Source organism: Antennarius striatus, chromosome 6 (genome assembly GCF_040054535.1).
Source record: "Antennarius striatus isolate MH-2024 chromosome 6, ASM4005453v1, whole genome shotgun sequence".
Classification (NCBI taxonomy): Eukaryota; Metazoa; Chordata; class Actinopteri; order Lophiiformes; family Antennariidae; genus Antennarius; species Antennarius striatus.
Window position 1 is genome coordinate 17,530,055 of NC_090781.1, and position 16,614 is coordinate 17,546,668.

Below are 16,614 nucleotides of genomic sequence, written 5' to 3' on the forward strand. Positions count from 1 at the left end.
ATACAGTTTCCCTCCATTAAAATGTGATGATGGATTTCAGGGGGGCGGTGAGCCTTGAATAAACCTGCCGCTCCGGGACGTTGTCCACCTCCAGGACAGAAAACAACGAGCCATCCAACTGTTTCCTGTCTGCCTGAAACACGATCAAAGGAGGACTGTAGAGTTTTAAACGCTGACGTGGTAGTTTTGTAGCTGGTCTAAGGTTCAAGTCAGAATCAGGTTTTGCATGTTGTTTAAATTAAGAAGGAAGAAGGAAATAAATGTGAATAAACATATGTTCATGATGTTTGTATTAATTTGTCAATGTTAAACTTGTCGAAATAATGAGGAGCAAAAACAATCAACTGGACTTGCTTCAGGTTGGTTGAACAATGTGTCTCCTTAAGAGTCATAGAAATATTAACTTTATGTAGACATAGATCGTGATCCAGATCATAATCAAGACCTGAGGTTTTCATTTCTATGGTGACTGGTTGCCATTGTTAAATGGGAGCAAGCAAGTCATGTGATGGGCTGGGTTCTTACATGTAGACTTTGCTTTTTTAAACATTAGGGTGAACGTAAATGCCACAAAACGTTCAGATAAAACTGATTTTCTGGTGAAATGCATCCTGGGAAAAGTAGTTGAGTAGTAGTAGTTGTCTGGCTCAGCTCTCTACACCTGCAGGCTTATGGTAAATTTAGGGGGGTTTTTTTAAATTAAGTTAAGTGAGTTAAATTGTATGTCAGCAGTTTCACATCCATCCGAACAGATGGAGGACCTCAGTGGAATGTGTTGCTGCCCCCTGTAGTCGATAACATGAACTGCTCATAAAATGAAACGGCCCCAAAGGCGTTGCCTCTAATACAATCATGACATCATGTGGAAGAAATAAAGGAATTGAACATTCTGAAATGATGGAACTGTTTCAAGCTCTTGATCCACTTTTCATTTTTGTATTTGGTACAAAATATTTATTAAAGAAGGCTGCCTTTCATAATAAAATCCCATTAAAAAAATCAATGCATTTAATTTTACAGTTAGAAAAGGTTTCAGAGGCAAAATGAGGATAATCTATATTGATATCTAAATCAATAGCAGTGGTCTTGGTTCACACGTAGGCTTTGGAGCTGCCACCGTCTGACACAGGCGCTGCCCGGTAGATGCTCTGTCCTTGGCTTGTTTTGGTGAATTTGTAGGAAAACTGGCTGCAGGATAGAAAAAAAAAACAAACCAATGCACACAAATGATAAAATAATTAACAGCAAAGATCAGGATATAATCTTGTACGAATGTTGGCAAAATTCATCTTGTTTTCACTCAAAAAAGGATGATAGTTTTTGTCCTTTATTATCCAAAACAGTGGTCCCCAACCATTTATGCACCACGGTCGGTTTAACATCAGACAATATTTTCACAGACCAGCTTTTAAAGTGTGGAGGAAAAATACAAAAAGATATTGTATTCTGTGTTACCGGCTGGAGCAGCCCTCTTTAAGAAAGTAGTCATGTGACTGAGGCAAGCATCTTGACAAGCATCAACAGTGAAAGATCTGGCGGAGAGCATCCGCAAATTTTCCAAAACAAAAAATTGTTCAGAATTAGATAATAAATAAAATGTAAATAAAGTCAGTTATGTATTCTTTCTGTGCAAGCTGGTACTAATTGACCCACATACCGGTGCTGGTCTGTGGCCCTGAGGTTGGGAACCACCCACCTAAATTACACTTCAGTCAATCAGAGTCCACCAAGTAAATTGAAAGAATAGTTTGGAGTTGTTGGTGAAAACAAACAGATGTCAGACTCATGGATCATAGGATTCATGGATCTGTATTTCAGTCTGATCCAGATCAGAACTCGGGTTTTTTTGTGGCACCCACTTTGTGAATCAGTTTTCTGATTTATGATCCACACCAGAATTTTAATGAATCTATTCTGGGCTGCTGCCCACCCTCCCGGCAAGTTTTATGAAAATCTGTCGTATAGGTTCTGACTACTGTAATCATTTGAAGATATGACTGATAGTGCTCCCCAGTGGACAAACAACAGTATTACATGAAGTGTGGATTTACCCTGTGGGAGAGGGGGGAGTCTTCTTATATGAGCAGCAGAGCATAGATCCTCCCAGTATGGCCAAACAGGATGCGGCCCAGCCCAGATACAGACCAGTACCCAGCTCGTACCTGTGATGCCAACACACAGTGTTAGCAACAGGAAGTGACTGACATGACAGTCAGTGGGAGCATCTGACCGACCGGGCGCCAATGTGTAGCGGGTCGTAGAACTCGTGGATAACTCTGGCGGTGTACCAGGAGGCTGCGATAAGGGTGAAGACACCTGGGGAGGGAACAGAACAGCAATCCCAAATAAACTTTTAAAAGTGAGACTGTCCAACCATCAAGCCACAACATGGTTCTATGGTTATTACACTGACATACCTGACAGGATGAACAGGATCCCGCCAGACAGGGCAATCTGGTGTTTGACCCGCTCTGAGGTCCTACCGATCTTGGTGCATTTGAGACCTATCACCGAGACAATGATGGAGGCCAGACCGACCAGCAAAGACAGGATCATCAGAGCCCTGCAGGCCTGCAGGTGAACTGCAGATGGGCATAAAACGTGTTTTAACCGGTCATGTGTTAAAGGACCATCATCATCAATTTTCGACACCATCAGCACATGTGTGCGTCCTCACCCGGGAGTCCCAGAACCGTCTTGAACTTGCTGCACTGGATGGAGCCCAGCGAGGTGGCGGCACAGCTCATCCACAGACCCTCAAAGAGCCACTGGCTGCTGCTGACCGACTCAAGCTGACTCCTGGTTTTCCACACCTGAGAGGAGGTGCAGCTGGACTGCAGACACCAGGACACTATGCCCAATAGCAGACCCACAACCTGTAGGCCCACCGCCATGCTGCCGTATGCACCAACACACCTGAGGAACCTGGATACACTGCAGAACACAAACAGTAAAACAGCGTTTTAAGTACAGAATGACTTATGGGGTTCCTCAGGGTTCACCTCCTGATCCTCTGTAGTTTTACTTTACATGATAACATAGATTACCAGACACAAACAACGGGTGAAAGCCTTCAAAATAGTTTGAAAGAAACTAAGCAGCTATTCAGTTGTAGCATTCCCTGCTTTTATTAATTTAAGATTATAAGATAAAACCGCCAAACTATGATAAAAATACTTTTTTTTCTTCCTATCGACGCTGTTGCTGGAGATCCACAGCAGATGGCATTTTACTTTTAGTCATGTTTATTATAAAAAACACTTGCGAACAGTTTTAATATAAAACATGTAACACTCCAAAGCAAAATGACCTCTGGTTTGCGACCTTCACCCAGAGGCACCAATTCTTCCTTCTACCCCGACAGATATAGTTCCCGTTGGCTCCAAACCAACCAATATCGAAGTATGAACGCAAACCAATTACAGTCCATGATCCAGTCACATAAACTCTAATTTGATATAACCCTGGATCACACCACAAACATCCAGAGTAAAGGACGCTTTAATCTGAACCTGTCTGACACTCATGGACCAGCTGAAGTCACAGTTCTTACCGTTGGCTCAGATTTGAAAACTGACGTGTTCTGGATCTTAGGTCGTTGGGCTCTGTGATGCAGATCGTCTCTGTGGACCTGGTCTAATCCTCAGCGGCCGCTGGTCTTTGGGGTGGATGAACTCTGGACCGCCTCTGAACACACACCATTATCGATCAAGCCGTTTCACCTCCTGACGTCATGCAGCTAGTGTGGAACCATCAAACGAAGGCATTTCAAGACCTAATTAGCCGATCAGCTGGATGATCATATCTGGTGTGAGGTAGCACTGAAAGTAATCACATCCTCACATAGAACAGTCCCAATGTCATTTAACAGGAATTTACACTAAAGAATGCTACTGTTTAGTTCAACAACATGAGTCGAAAAATTAGTGAAATTGATATTTGAAATTTTACAATTATAATGAAGTGTAAAATAATCAAAAGGTGTTTGTGAATTCAAACTTCTGTTGGAAAACTTTTCAGTTTGTCCCGTTGGTCACCCTTTTTCCATTTTAGTTGAACGCATTTGTTTGGGAAAGTTTTTAATGCTGGATGCCCTTCATGCCACAATCCTCTGCATTATCCGGGCTTGTGGCCCCATAGGGCTGTGGATGTTGGGGGATTTAATCTAGGGTAGCATACATGCGAAGCATATGCTCCACCTCTGAGCCACATCCCTGGATATACTGTTAGATGTTAAACTGGTCCTGTTGCCATCAGATAAAAAGTTTGCCGCTGCTGAATCCTTTTTGTTTCAGATCTGGAGTCAAACTCCTGCCCTCTGATCTGACCCGTTGGAGCGCCGACCCGCTCAACTCAGGATCTGTCTCTAATTCCAACCTCAGATTAGCCCAGAAAACTTTTCCCAGCAATGTTGACACAATTTTCCCAAACAAGCAGCCAACCGCTGTAGATCATTAACATCACTAATGAATGACTCAGTGGATAAATAAAACCAGTTATGAGTAGAAACTGCTTGTGAACACAACTCGACAACATGAACACAAACATCTGAACATATGTTGTAGCAGCAGCTGTTCCTTCCCGGCAGTTAAACGCACGACCAACTCTGCTGCTAGCTCCCCAGTTGGAAGGAAAACACCTTCCAACAGGGGAGACGGCAGGTGGTCTGGGAGCTCCGCCACTCTGACAGGGGGATGAACTAACAGTGTAGCCGAGGTTAACACGAAACGCAGATGATGTGTTTTACATCACTCAGAGGTGATTTTGTTAGGTCAACTTCACACGTTAACTTCATAATTCGCAGGTGAAAAATAAGCTAATGGGAGATTTTATTAACAGATTAAAGAATATCAGCAAAAATACGCTATTAGTATTTAGATATGAAAATGACGCCAAAGACACAACAACTGGAGACAGCCAGCTCGTATGGAGGAACAGCATCTACTTCGCTTCCTGGTTTGGATTGGACTTTTGGTGACATTTTATTGGCTAATCATTGAACAGAAAAACAAATCCATACAACTATTACCTTCTTTTCTGCAAGAAACTAACAAACAAATGCAGAAAAAACATTTATAAATATGAACAAGAGTCATCATTCCAGCTCCAGGTATTTGTGTGACATAACTGCATGATGTCATGGCACCTCCCACCCGCTTCCAGTTCACTGGTCCCGACTCTGCTTGATGATCCAGATTCTTTCTTTTCATTTGCAAGTCTGTACATGTTACACATCTTTAAATGTTTATTTCCCATCAGCTCCGGCGATTCAACGCCCTCCCCCTCTGTTATCACCTCCGCCCGACCCTCCTCGAGTCCTCAGGTTGTGCCAAATTTTGAGAATTTGTCTTTGGTACCAAACGATCAAACTGTTACCGGAACTGATGGACCAGCTGTAAGGACAAGAGCAGAGAGCATGATGGGAAATGAGTTCAGTCACGTCTTGCACCTGCTACGAACTCATGAAACAGATTTATAAACATCCTTTACCCATCATAAGCCAAGCAGTCATGACAAGAGCAGCACAGAATTAAACCCACGTTCATACAGCAAATAGTTACAAACCTTCTACACGCAAAGTTTTTCTTTGTTAAGATGAAAGACAATATTAGAGTAGCTGCTGTGATTTGTCGAACCGGCAACTTACATTCCAAACATGGCTCCTCCTAAATGAGCAGCGTGGTCGAAAAACTTCCATCCCAACAACACACCGGTGGTATCCAAGGCGATGATGGCTTTTAGAGCCTGGGGGAAAGAGAGGGAGGATGGATTCATCATGGAAGTCACAAAGTGGAAGTAGGTGAAGCCAAAGCTTACGTTAGCGGCGCTGAAGGTGAACATTGGAAGGAAGACGATGGCCAGTTTGGCTTCAGGTATCTTGGTACAGACAGCAGCCAGGATGGACATGATGGCTCCAGACTGGAAACACAGGGACATAGTATCAAGAGGATTTACTTCCTACGGTACGGCCTCTGACTCAAGTCGAGTTCACAGGTCGTCACAACAAAACAACGCTCAGGCATCAAACTGGCCTGAAAACATTCACGGATCAACTCACAGCTCCCAGAGATGGGCCGGCAAGCCCGGTGGCCACCTTCCAGGTGTAACTGACAAATGTGGAAATAACGCCTGAACAAACGGGAGAGAAACACATCAGTGGAAACATGAAACATCCAACCACCAGGGAGCAGTGTAGCGTTTACCTGCAGACAGGTAGATGGCCACAAAATCCTCTGTGCCCAGAATGGTGCCGGCAGTGGTGGAGAAGCTCCAAAGGACGTACATGTTAGCAGCCATGTGGAGGAAGGAGAAGTGGCTGAAGGTGGAGAGGAGCATTGGAGAGCAGAGTGTGTCTGCAGAAGGAAACAACAACTCTGATTGGCTGATTCCAGAGCACCTGAAGCAGAAACAACAGTGACACTCACTGGAGGCGGGGTTAGCGGTGAAGTATTTGATCATGCTGGGCTGCAGAAACGGCACTCTCCAGCAGCAAAACACAATGGTGTTAGCAGCAATAATCACTGGGAAAAAACAGAGGGTGGCGTGAGGGTGATTAATCGAGCTCAGCAGAGGGAGGGCGGTGTGAGGTCTCACCTGCGACCGTCTTCTGACCTTGACTCAAGCTGTTCCACCACTGGTTGATCTGGAATACAAGCAGCCAATCAAGATCCAGCAAAGCTCAAAGCTGAAGAAGAACCCAAGATTGTCTAAACCGTCTCTTCTGGTTCCAGATGAGGCTTCACTTCGTACAAAAAAAGAACCAATTGCCAGAATATTGGAATGTTTTATTTGTCGTGTATGAAACGCAGAGGAATGACGACGACATCCAAGCACCATCCGGGTTCATCCGAGGCTCTGACATGAGCAAACACATGTTTTACAGATGTTTTTAACCACAGGACGAACAATCCGAGTCCTGAACCTGAAGTTCAATCAGCTCAGCTACCAGGACCACAGAGACCAGACCCACGTCACCCAAACTGAACGACCAGAGAACAGGTTCCAGGCTTCAACAAACACAATTAAACCCTGGAACTAATGTTTATCAGATGTACCAGCAAGGACCAGAACACAAACAAACATGGATTCAAATGGAAACAGATTTATTTACACAATTATTAACAAAAGTCTACCCAAAAAATTTGGTTCCTATGAGAACCATGTTTCTTAGTTTTAAGATTACCATAAACTGATTCCAGGAAACGGCAGTGATGTCATCAACAAAGAAAAAAACACAGCTAATCTATTTATCATCACTCTGAGGAGACCGGCTATTGCTGTAGCAATGTCACCATGACAATGGTGCTCCACTTGAATCTGCCTCATTCCAAATGTATGTAACATAACAAAATGGATTGACTTGATGTAGAATCAGGTCCATGAAGCTATCCCATCTCCTTCCTATAGGGGGTAGTGTTACATCTCTTCCTCCACATGAAGTGAACGACCAAGATAAAGACAAATGATGACATCAGTGATGTCATTAGTTGTCCTCGTCTGGGTGTTTTTATTTTAATTGACAATAATTTTCATGATATAGCTGAATATACAAATTCCATATCTCCCAGTGAAGCCACCTCAGAATTTGATCCGACATCTTCAAGCCAGGATCCACCTTAACACAAAACTTCATCACAGTCTACCGACAGTTTAAGATCTCAGATGATCAGACGATGACTGGCACCTGAACCTATGATGCTGAACGTGGACCCATCACATGTGATGTCAGAGCTACAGTCTCACCAGGTTACGAAAGTCTCCTCTTTTCTGTGTCGGCTGCCTCTCCAGCCCGTCACCTTGGAACCTGGCAAAGCGACTATCGAAGAGAGACTTCAAGGACTCATAGTGGATAATGGCCGCCGAGCCGAAGGAGCAGCCTGTAAACTGACATGTAGTTAGCATCTGTTTGTGACATCACTGATGATGTCAGCAAATAGCATCACATACTCCCACTGTGAAGGCAAACGGTTTGATGAGTCGCCTGAAGGACAGCATTGACCTGGGTGGAGCCTGAGGGGGGGCAGGCATCTGGCGGGGGGCTGCTGCTTCAGGGGACTCTGTGTGAGGGGCTTCCAGCTCCTCCTCTACCTTCCTGGATTCTGGTTTCCGTGAGGCTTTCTTGAAGCCTCGATTCTGGTGGAGGCTTTGAGGCCACCTGCTGGACAGAAACACAAACTAACCTGAGAGGCAGTGAGACCAATCCCGTTTTTTAAAAAAGCATCTGAGAACGTCAGTAGGATGGGATGCTCTGATTGGTTGTTCAACTAAAAGTGAGTCAAAGTGTGAGAAGGAGAGAGAGAAGGCTGTCGCCGCAGAGCAGGGCAGTTCCGATCTTCAAGACCCACTCTGTGTGGAGTTTGCATGTTCTCCCCATGTCTGTGTGAGTTTTTGTTTGGGTTCCCCGGCTTCCTCCCACCTCCAAAAACATAAGCTTCAGTTTAATTGGCCAGTTCCAGATTACCCATGGGTGTGAGGGTGTGCGCGAGTGTTTGTTTCAATGTGGCTCCGCAGTGCACTGGCATTGCACCCAGACTGTCCCCTGCCTCATGCCTCTAGTCAGCTGGGATAGGCTCCAGCTCCCCGCGACCATTGACAGCGGAAGAAGAGGGTATAGAAAATAAATGAATGATCTTCCATTAGAATTGAAATACAACAGGAGTACAAACAGTCTGATCGCTGCTTACAAGGAGGCCATGTGATTCACTTTATCACAAATTTATAAAACATGCGTTTTGTGATTGCTTCAGTCAAAGCAATTGAGAAATAATGTAAGCATGGAAAACATGGAAACACTCAAGATTCTTTGTTGTAATTTATTATGGCTTTGAGGGTAGCAGATGAATCAATGGGCTGACTGGTGAAGGCTGACAGAATGAAGGCTGACAAAATTAAGGCTGGTTTTTATCTAAAGAGAATGGAAACTAAGGATAAGCATACATGAAAGGTAACACAAATATCGCTACAAACGAACAACAACACAAGGCATAGGTCTATCAAACAAAGATATCAGGTAAAAAAATAATTAAACGTGGATAGAAGGGAACTCACATAGGCACGCAGACAAACCCTCTCTGTCAGGTGTGTAGTAAACTGCTGCATGGTAATTGGAAAGACTCACACCTGGTCTCTAACCAATTTATCAATTGTCCCACCTCTAGCTCCTCCCACTTCCTGATCCTTCAGCCCCTCCTCTAAACCTGCTCTTCACAACAATGACAGCTGCACTTCTGAAGACCAATATTTGCACTGATTGTCAGTATTTTTTCAGATCATAATATCTGTTTAGTATACTCTGGACAAAAATGTTTGAGCTATTCAAACACGTCAAAATGAGATGATATCAAATAGAACCACAGAAATAAACAGTTAGCTATGTTAGCTACTGCTTAATCCAGCTCGATAACATCTAACGGCTAACAATCTCAGGGCATTAACACTAAGCGGTGCTCTGTCTGCCTATCAGCTGAAAACACTGCTCTCTGTGCGGCTGTAGTTGCTGACCTGCCTCCCCTTACGGAGCTCCATGAAGCTTCTCCTCCGGTCAGCCGAAGCAGGACAGCGCAGGACCTCCACGCCATAGTGAAGCACAGTGACCTTCCGGCCGACCCGGCGAAGGGTTCACTTCCGAACCTCCAAAAGACAACCAGAGAAATGACAGCGACACCTAGAGGACACGTGACACACTGCATCGATGAAAAAAACCCTCCGTGTGACTTGAATACAGTAGAAACAGCAAGACCTTCCAAATAAAACTCAAAATAAAACAACAAATTCACGTTTTAAATGAGAAGTTATGTACTTGATTTAAAATTGAAGTGCAACGTTATGCTTACAGGATTGTTTAAGTCTTAAATTATGCATTTTTGTGACTAAGGTCCATCTGTTTTGTCTATGTGCCAACTGAGGTTCTGAGGAATATTGTCACGCAGATATCATAATTACATGTACAGTACCTGATTTTCATGTTAATTCTAATTCATTCAATTCTATTAAACTCTTACTGTTATGACTTCACACATTCATACACAGTCACACTATTGGAACCCATACAATTATTTATACCGCAAAAGACGAAATTGATTTAACATATATTCATTTTTTATTATATGTTTCAGCTAGGATTTCTTGTCACTATGATGGGGTTGTGGTTAGTCAGTCCAGTTTTAGTATTTTAGAAAATGTTTTTCAATATTTCAAAATATTTAAATTTAATTCCAAATATATTTTTATTAGATATCATTTTGAAATTTATGCATATTTTATTTTCTTTGCTTTTACTGAAAAAGTAAAAATGCCCAATTAAAATAGGAAAATCGTGTTACAGATAAACTGCCTTGAAACGTAAACAGTGCGTTTATTTTGAAGGCGGTGAGTAACGGAAGTGTGGTTGTGGTTTCCGGTTGTTGTGTTTGGTGTGGTCAGTCTCGGCTCGGCTCGGAACGGACTCATCAGCTGTAGGATCAGGAGAGTAAACCCTGTGAGCGACCGCGGAGGAAAGATGGCGGCCCCTGCTCTCTCCAGTCGGACTGGTTCTGCGGGCAGCCTCGGGAACAGCCCCACCATGGCCGGCGGGAGGCTCCCGCACGGCGGCGTCGGGCCCGAGCTCGACTTCAGGTCGGCGGCCCGAATGGAGGACCTGAACCGGCTCATCCAGGAGTTCAGCAAACACGACCAGCGGGAGTACGACGACCAGCGGGCTCTGGAGATCCACACCGCCAAGGACTTCATCTTCTCCATGCTGGGTGAGCGGACAAACACACAAACCGTTATAACCACCGGTATTTACCCAGCATGCTGAGGGGCTCCACGGTAAACGGTGTTTTACCCAGAACAACACCTGTCCTAGGTTGTTGTGGGTCCACCTGTCCACACAGGTCAAATGCAGACGTCCTCCAGACCCTGGGAGCAGTGATGCATTCAATGTTTTAACACTCAAATACTTTTTTATGTTTGGAAAATCAAAAGGACAAACCTTTAATGCAGCTTAACAGTGATAGATAGATAGATAGATAGATAGATAGATAGATAGATAGATAGATAGATAGATAGATAGATAGATAGATGGATGACGACACAGCATCCCTGGTCCATCTCTGGTACTGGTGTAAATGATAACTTTTGATGATGTCAACATGTTGTTTTTAGATTTGTTTGATTGAAGTACGGACAAAAAGTAGTAAATTCCTCTGGCTACACAAGGATGTCAGCGCATCACAAAACTTATAGATAGGCGCTGAATGAAACTTCAACGCAGTTTTATCTTTGAAAGGGTTAGTCTGACCCTTCCTGCTTCGTTGATGCCGCAGAGAAACTATTCAGCAGGAGTTCACTCCTCTGCTTTGGTAAAACTTAATTAGCAGCAGCGTTGACTCCGTCAAACACGATGTAAGACACGATAACCTGATCAGTGACAGAGTTTCCTCTGGTTTCCGTACGTCTGAATGCACTTAATAATGTGCTGTTTTCCTGAAATTCAGACGTAGCAGTGATGAAGAGTGTCACTGTTGCATTGGATTTTCCATTAGGTAGAATCGGATTGGCGATGGGATGACGATCTTTTGCTGGTATGTCTCCATCCTGCGTCCTCCTTTCGCAGTTAAACAGCACTTTAAGCACTTAAAGACAGCACTTTACCCCTGCTTCTGTTTTTATTTGTGGATGATATGATTCAGGTGGTGATAAGATTGTGTCCTTCCTGGCAGGAATGGTCCAGAAGTTGGATCAGAAGCTCCCAGTCGCCAACGAGTACCTCCTCCTGTCAGGAGGTGTTCGGGAGGGTGTGGTGGACATGGACTTGGATGAGCTGAGCGTCTATGCTCGTGGCACAGACTACGACATGGACTTCACCCTGCTAGTCCCGGCTCTCAAACTGCACGACCGCAACCAACCGGTGACCCTGGACATGAGGCACTCAGCCCTCGGCCACTCATGGCTGAGTCTACGCCTCTTTGACGAGGGAACCATCAACAAGTGGAAGGACTGCTGCACCATCGTCGACCACATCAACGGCACCACCAACTACTTCTTCTCTCCGACGCTGGTGGCCGACTGGTTCTACCAATCCATCTCCCTGGTGCTGCTGGAGGTGCAGAAGAAGCCCCAGAGAGGGATGCCCAGAGTGGAGAAGGTGGAGAGAAACGGCACCATCATCTCCGTTATCCTGGGCGTGGGGAGCAGCCGTATGCTGTACGACATCGTCCCCGTGGTGTCGTTCAAAGGCTGGCCGGCCGTCGCCCAGAGCTGGCTGATGGAGAACCACTTCTGGGACGGGAAGATCACAGAGGAGGAGGTGATCAGCGGCTTCTATCTCGTCCCCGCGTGCTCCTACAAAGGCCGCAAGGAGAACGAGTGGCGTCTGTCGTTCGCACGCAGCGAGGTGCAGCTGAAGAAGTGCATCTCGTCCAGCCTGATGCAGGCATATCAGGCCTGCAAAGCCATCATCATCAAGCTGCTGTCCCGCCCCAAAGCCATCAGCCCGTACCACCTCCGCAGCATCATGCTGTGGGCCTGCGACCGCCTCCCTTCCAACTACCTGGCGCAGGACGACTTCTCCGCCCACTTCCTCTTGGGCTTGATCGATGACCTGCAACACTGCCTCGTCAACAAGATGTGTCCCAACTACTTCATTCCGCAGTGCAACATGCTGGAGCACCTGTCAGATGAGACCGCCATGCTGCACGCCCGCAAACTCTCCTCAGTGCGCTCCGACCCGGCCGAGCACCTGCGCACCACCATCGAGCACGCCAAGGCCGCCAACAGGCTGACGGTGGACCTGCAGTGGCGAGGCAGCGCCAATAACCTCCCATCGCCGCAGTCCGACGCAGGCGGAGAGAACCAACCCGACGACCGGCTGGCGAAGAAGCTGCAGCAGCTGGTCACGGAGAATCCCGGGAAATCCATCTCAGTGTTCATCAATCCGGACGACGTCACACGGCCGCACTTCCGTATCGATGACAAGTTCTTCTGAGACTGAGGACCCCTCCCTCCCGGTTTTTTTCCCCATCCTGTCTCTCCTCCTCACTCGGCGACCACGCCTACTCTAAAACTTTATTGTTTACATTTTTTTTGTGATTGTCTCGTTTTGTCTGACACAGTTTTTTTATTTTTATTGATTTTATTTTTCTATTCCCATCCCCTCTTCCTTCCTCTCACTGTGTGCCCTGTGTTTTTACCGGCTGAAGGCCTTTATAGCAGACAGCTGAGCAGCAGACCGATTTTAAACTGCAGGACGAGGCAAAGATTCACCTTTAGGCGGAACCACTGCTGTTTCAGTCTGGATCCTGTGAATGAGAAAGAAAAAGAAATTGAGAAAGAAAGAAGGAAATTATCTTTTCACTCGTCCATACATGTATGTCAGACCATGCATACGATGTTTGTGTACAGGCCCATGAACAAACACAACACTCTAGGGGCCTGTAGGCATGCAATTAGTACAAAAACAACCGTTAGTACATGGGAAGCCAGTGTGAAGGTTCGCAACTTCAGGGTGCGCCCCAACTATGAGCAGCTTGTAGGGGGGGCGGTGCCTTGCTCAAGGGCACCTCAACAGTGGCCGGGAGGTGAGCTGACACCTCCCACTCCGAGGATGTCTGGCGGGAGCGGGAATCGAACCGCCAATGTCTGGGCGATGTCTGTTCTTAATACATCTGCTGTACCGCTGAGCCACTGCCGCCCCAATGAGACGGAATGCCAGGAACCAACCCGGAAAACGGTTGCAACATAAAACATTGTACTTTGATTTTTAATACGTCCCATTTAAAAAAAAAAAAAAATCACACGTGATCTTTAAAACACATTTTCATTCATTTAATTTTACATAAAATTCATACTTCATACCAAATTAATGGGAAAAATTATAAAATTCCATAATTTTGGATCCAAGTACAAAAGCTTTGCACAAAAAGAAAAAAATAGAATTCTGTCCTGGTTCTGTTTGGGTCCAAATGCAAGCACAGACGCTTCACAGTATATCCTCAGGAGACCCAGAGTGTCTGGTCTGTCCAGAGGTTGGACTCTTTATTCTAACTGTCACTCGTTCTCCTGACCGGAATGCCTGAAACAGAGGAGTTCTGTCTGAAGGTGGACTTTGTCCGTCTGATGAATGTCTTAGTCCTGCTGGTGATGATGGTACTAATGTCTTAGAAATTAACTGTAAATAGAAGAAATGTGAACACAGACGTGTAGACAGGAAGAGATAGCTTGTGACTGATGATGATGATATGTGGACTACTTTTCGTCTAATTTTGCACAGAATGTAAAAAAACCCACCACCTTTCCTTTCAATGACGGATGCAACGCTGGTCCTGATTCTTAGATGATGTTTGGTCTCAGCAGACAGGTGGCGCTACGGAGCGGCGGTCAGCCTGCATGTTTTAACTGTTGGGATCACAGCAAGTACACAGTAATACTACAGGCATACATCCCCCCACAAACACACACACACCACAGCATCCTTCTTTTCGGACTTTCCATAAAATGTATTTCAATACGGCTGGATTTCATGATAGGCGGGGTGGTGAGTCACATGACCAGGAAGAAGCCTTTACATTTTGGAGAGGATCCAGATAAAGACTTGGATCCATGATGGCCGTTAACATGATATATAGGCTTTCATTAATTAAACGGGGCGGTTCGGCCTTGATGGAGGTCTTGGCTCTGTGAATACCCTTCCTACGTGCAGAAAGTCCCTAAACACATTGTTCTATAACACCCCCTGGCTCGGCTGTCCTGTACATACATCAGACCACACCCCCCTCCAGGAATCTTTTAACCTGTGAAGATAAAACCTGTGTTGAGTCTATCAATTGCAGGAATAGTTTTAAAGGTTTTTACCAACCCATCTGTAGATGGACCAATCAGAGCAGCCCGTGTGGGTCACGTGTCTGTAGCGGAGGTGTGTCAATATTACTGTGTGCGTCCGCTGAGGTTGATCCGCTGCATCACGACCGTTATCACAGAATATTCCTGATCCCACTCGTTCCTAATCCCGTCTATTTTATCGTGTGATCCAACCAATCCTCTTCAGCACGTCCGGCTCTGTTACCTCAGCTGCCTGTGTTGACGTGACATGACCGACAAGTCACATGACTGGCACGTCCCATTACGTGGTTTTCATGTCATTCCATATCTCTGTAAACATTCCCATGTTTGGAATGATGATTTAACCCCTCTGGAATCCTCTCTGTGCCTCTTTTTTCATCGCGTCCACTGATTGGCTTTTAGTCGATCGACCGTTCAATATGATTTATCACAGACCAGCTGTGCTGCTGATTGATCAATCGTCTGACTCATGCAAAAAATAAATTCAAATGGAGCTTAATCAGCTGAGAGTCCAACATCAGCTGATATACTGTACAGATGTTCATCAGTCTCTAATGCAAATGCTTGGCTGACATCAGACACATGAAATGTGAGCATCATGGGAGTTGTAGTCTGCCCTCAGCCGGTCGTGTTGAACTTTTCCAGAAAGATGCCAAAAACGTGCAGATATCTGACCGGCGTTGTGATCCAGATCCTCATCCTCAAGTGCAATTAGTGACACCACATGTACACACACACACACACACACACACATCCGGTAGCGTCAGCATACACACATACCTGTTACAGCTGGTTTTAATCAAAACACACCACAGTAAAACCTGAATCACACACACGTCCTCACACCATTGAAGTGCCACACACACTCCTGCTCGGTGGAAATGTTGTTGGTGTCGTTCTTCTGAGCTTCATGACCTTTGACCTCTGTTCAGAACCTTTCGGCTGTGAGTTTATTTCCCGTGTCCGGCTGCTCCGCTTCGTTCTGATCATGTGTTGTGAATGGTTCCACCCTTCGGCCGGCAGCTTGTCCCGTCTGTGAAGGTTCACTGGAGTTCACTGTACAGTCCAGGCATCATAAAGTCTTTTCAACAGAACCCCCTCCCCCGTCTCTGAGCATTCATTAACTGGATCTTCTTCTTTACCACATGTCTTGAAGAGAACAAAGATAAAATAATCAGCAGTTCTCTGAGATGAAGCAGCAGAACTTTGTTTCTAATGATGCGAACAACCCAGAGGCACTGCAGCAGGTTTCAGTTAGCAGGCTCAAGCTAACGACGTAGCAGTCTGGTGCGTTAACCTGAAGCCTTCCTCTCTCATTTTATATTCCTTGCTTCCTGTTTCGTGTTCTCCTCATGTTTTATTTCTTCCCCTTACTTGTTTTCTTCCTCATATTTTATTTCCTCTTTCCTGTTTAATTTCCACCCATATTTCGTTCCCTTCTTCCTGTTTTGTTCCTCCTCCCCTGCTACATTTTATTTCTTCCTCTTCTGTTTTCCTCCTCATGTTTTTAATTTTTCTTTCTTGTTCTATTTCCTCCCCAATTCATGTTTGATTTCCTGTATTTCCCCCATGTTCTCATTCCTTCTTCCTGTTTTGTTTCCCCCTCTGCTGGTTTGTTTTATTTCTTTCTCTCGTCTGTTTTTTTACTACCTGTCCTTGTGTTTTACTTCTTCCTTCCTGTCTTATTCCCTCTTTTCTGTTTTGCCTTCTCCTCTCCTCATGTTTTCTCCCCTCATATTGACTTCCTCCCCTCTGTTGTTTCTTCCTGGCATGCCTTCCTTCCCCCTTTCTGTT

At 45.2% G+C, this 16,614-nt stretch overlaps 3 protein-coding genes across 6 annotated transcripts; 1 reads left to right on the top strand and 2 right to left on the bottom strand.

Moving 5' to 3' along the window:
• Positions 1 to 920: 920 nt before the first annotated feature.
• On the bottom strand, positions 921 to 3,671 carry LOC137597013 (claudin-1-like). The gene is made up of 6 exons (XM_068317889.1): positions 3,554 to 3,671; positions 2,678 to 2,934; positions 2,418 to 2,582; positions 2,235 to 2,316; positions 2,052 to 2,162; positions 921 to 1,188 (listed from the first exon to the last, which is right to left on the bottom strand). Exons 2-6 carry the CDS (start codon positions 2,892 to 2,894, stop codon positions 1,092 to 1,094), a joined length of 672 nt encoding a protein of 223 aa, XP_068173990.1. The 5' UTR covers positions 2,895 to 2,934; positions 3,554 to 3,671; the 3' UTR covers positions 921 to 1,091.
• Positions 3,672 to 4,869: 1,198 nt separating this feature from the next.
• On the bottom strand, positions 4,870 to 9,718 carry parlb (presenilin associated, rhomboid-like b). 4 transcript variants are annotated; one of them, XM_068317456.1, is made up of 10 exons: positions 9,502 to 9,711; positions 7,948 to 8,158; positions 7,744 to 7,884; positions 6,595 to 6,643; positions 6,426 to 6,521; positions 6,204 to 6,353; positions 6,059 to 6,129; positions 5,818 to 5,919; positions 5,648 to 5,745; positions 4,873 to 5,393 (listed from the first exon to the last, which is right to left on the bottom strand). In XM_068317456.1, exons 1-10 carry the CDS (start codon positions 9,687 to 9,689, stop codon positions 5,270 to 5,272), a joined length of 1,230 nt encoding a protein of 409 aa, XP_068173557.1. In that variant the 5' UTR covers positions 9,690 to 9,711; the 3' UTR covers positions 4,873 to 5,269. The 4 variants fall into 4 exon arrangements, with proteins under 4 accessions (XP_068173555.1, XP_068173556.1, XP_068173557.1 ...); XM_068317457.1 differs by having other exon boundaries at positions 4,874 to 5,393; positions 7,948 to 8,155; positions 9,502 to 9,707; XM_068317454.1 differs by having other exon boundaries at positions 4,870 to 5,393; positions 5,648 to 5,919; positions 9,502 to 9,718.
• A 639-nt stretch (positions 9,719 to 10,357) lies between these two features.
• Positions 10,358 to 15,914, top strand: LOC137596533 (nucleotidyltransferase MB21D2). The gene is made up of 2 exons (XM_068317168.1): positions 10,358 to 10,742; positions 11,703 to 15,914. The coding sequence occupies exons 1-2, from the start codon at positions 10,499 to 10,501 to the stop codon at positions 12,965 to 12,967; spliced, it is 1,509 nt and encodes a 502-aa protein (XP_068173269.1). The 5' UTR covers positions 10,358 to 10,498; the 3' UTR covers positions 12,968 to 15,914.
• Positions 15,915 to 16,614: the final 700 nt, after the last annotated feature.

Excerpts from the sequence above, each read along its gene's own strand:
- LOC137597013 (XM_068317889.1), bottom strand. The coding sequence starts at position 2,894 with ATGGCGGTGGGCCTACAGGTTGTGGGTCTGCTATTGGGCATAGTGTCC. Across the intron at positions 2,583-2,677 it reads GACGGTTCTGGGACTCCCGG|TTCACCTGCAGGCCTGCAGG; the intron begins GTGAGGACGCAC and ends GCCCATCTGCAG. Across the intron at positions 2,163-2,234 it reads CCGCTACACATTGGCGCCCG|GTACGAGCTGGGTACTGGTC; the intron begins GTCGGTCAGATG and ends TTGGCATCACAG.
- LOC137596533 (XM_068317168.1), top strand. The coding sequence starts at position 10,499 with ATGGCGGCCCCTGCTCTCTCCAGTCGGACTGGTTCTGCGGGCAGCCTC. Across the intron at positions 10,743-11,702 it reads CTTCATCTTCTCCATGCTGG|GAATGGTCCAGAAGTTGGAT; the intron begins GTGAGCGGACAA and ends CCTTCCTGGCAG.
- parlb (XM_068317454.1), bottom strand. The coding sequence starts at position 9,689 with ATGCAGTGTGTCACGTGTCCTCTAGGTGTCGCTGTCATTTCTCTGGTT. Across the intron at positions 5,920-6,058 it reads CCGGCCCATCTCTGGGAGCT|TCTGGAGCCATCATGTCCAT; the intron begins GTGAGTTGATCC and ends CTGTGTTTCCAG. Across the intron at positions 5,394-5,647 it reads GGAGGAGCCATGTTTGGAAT|CTGGTCCATCAGTTCCGGTA; the intron begins GTAAGTTGCCGG and ends TTGTCCTTACAG.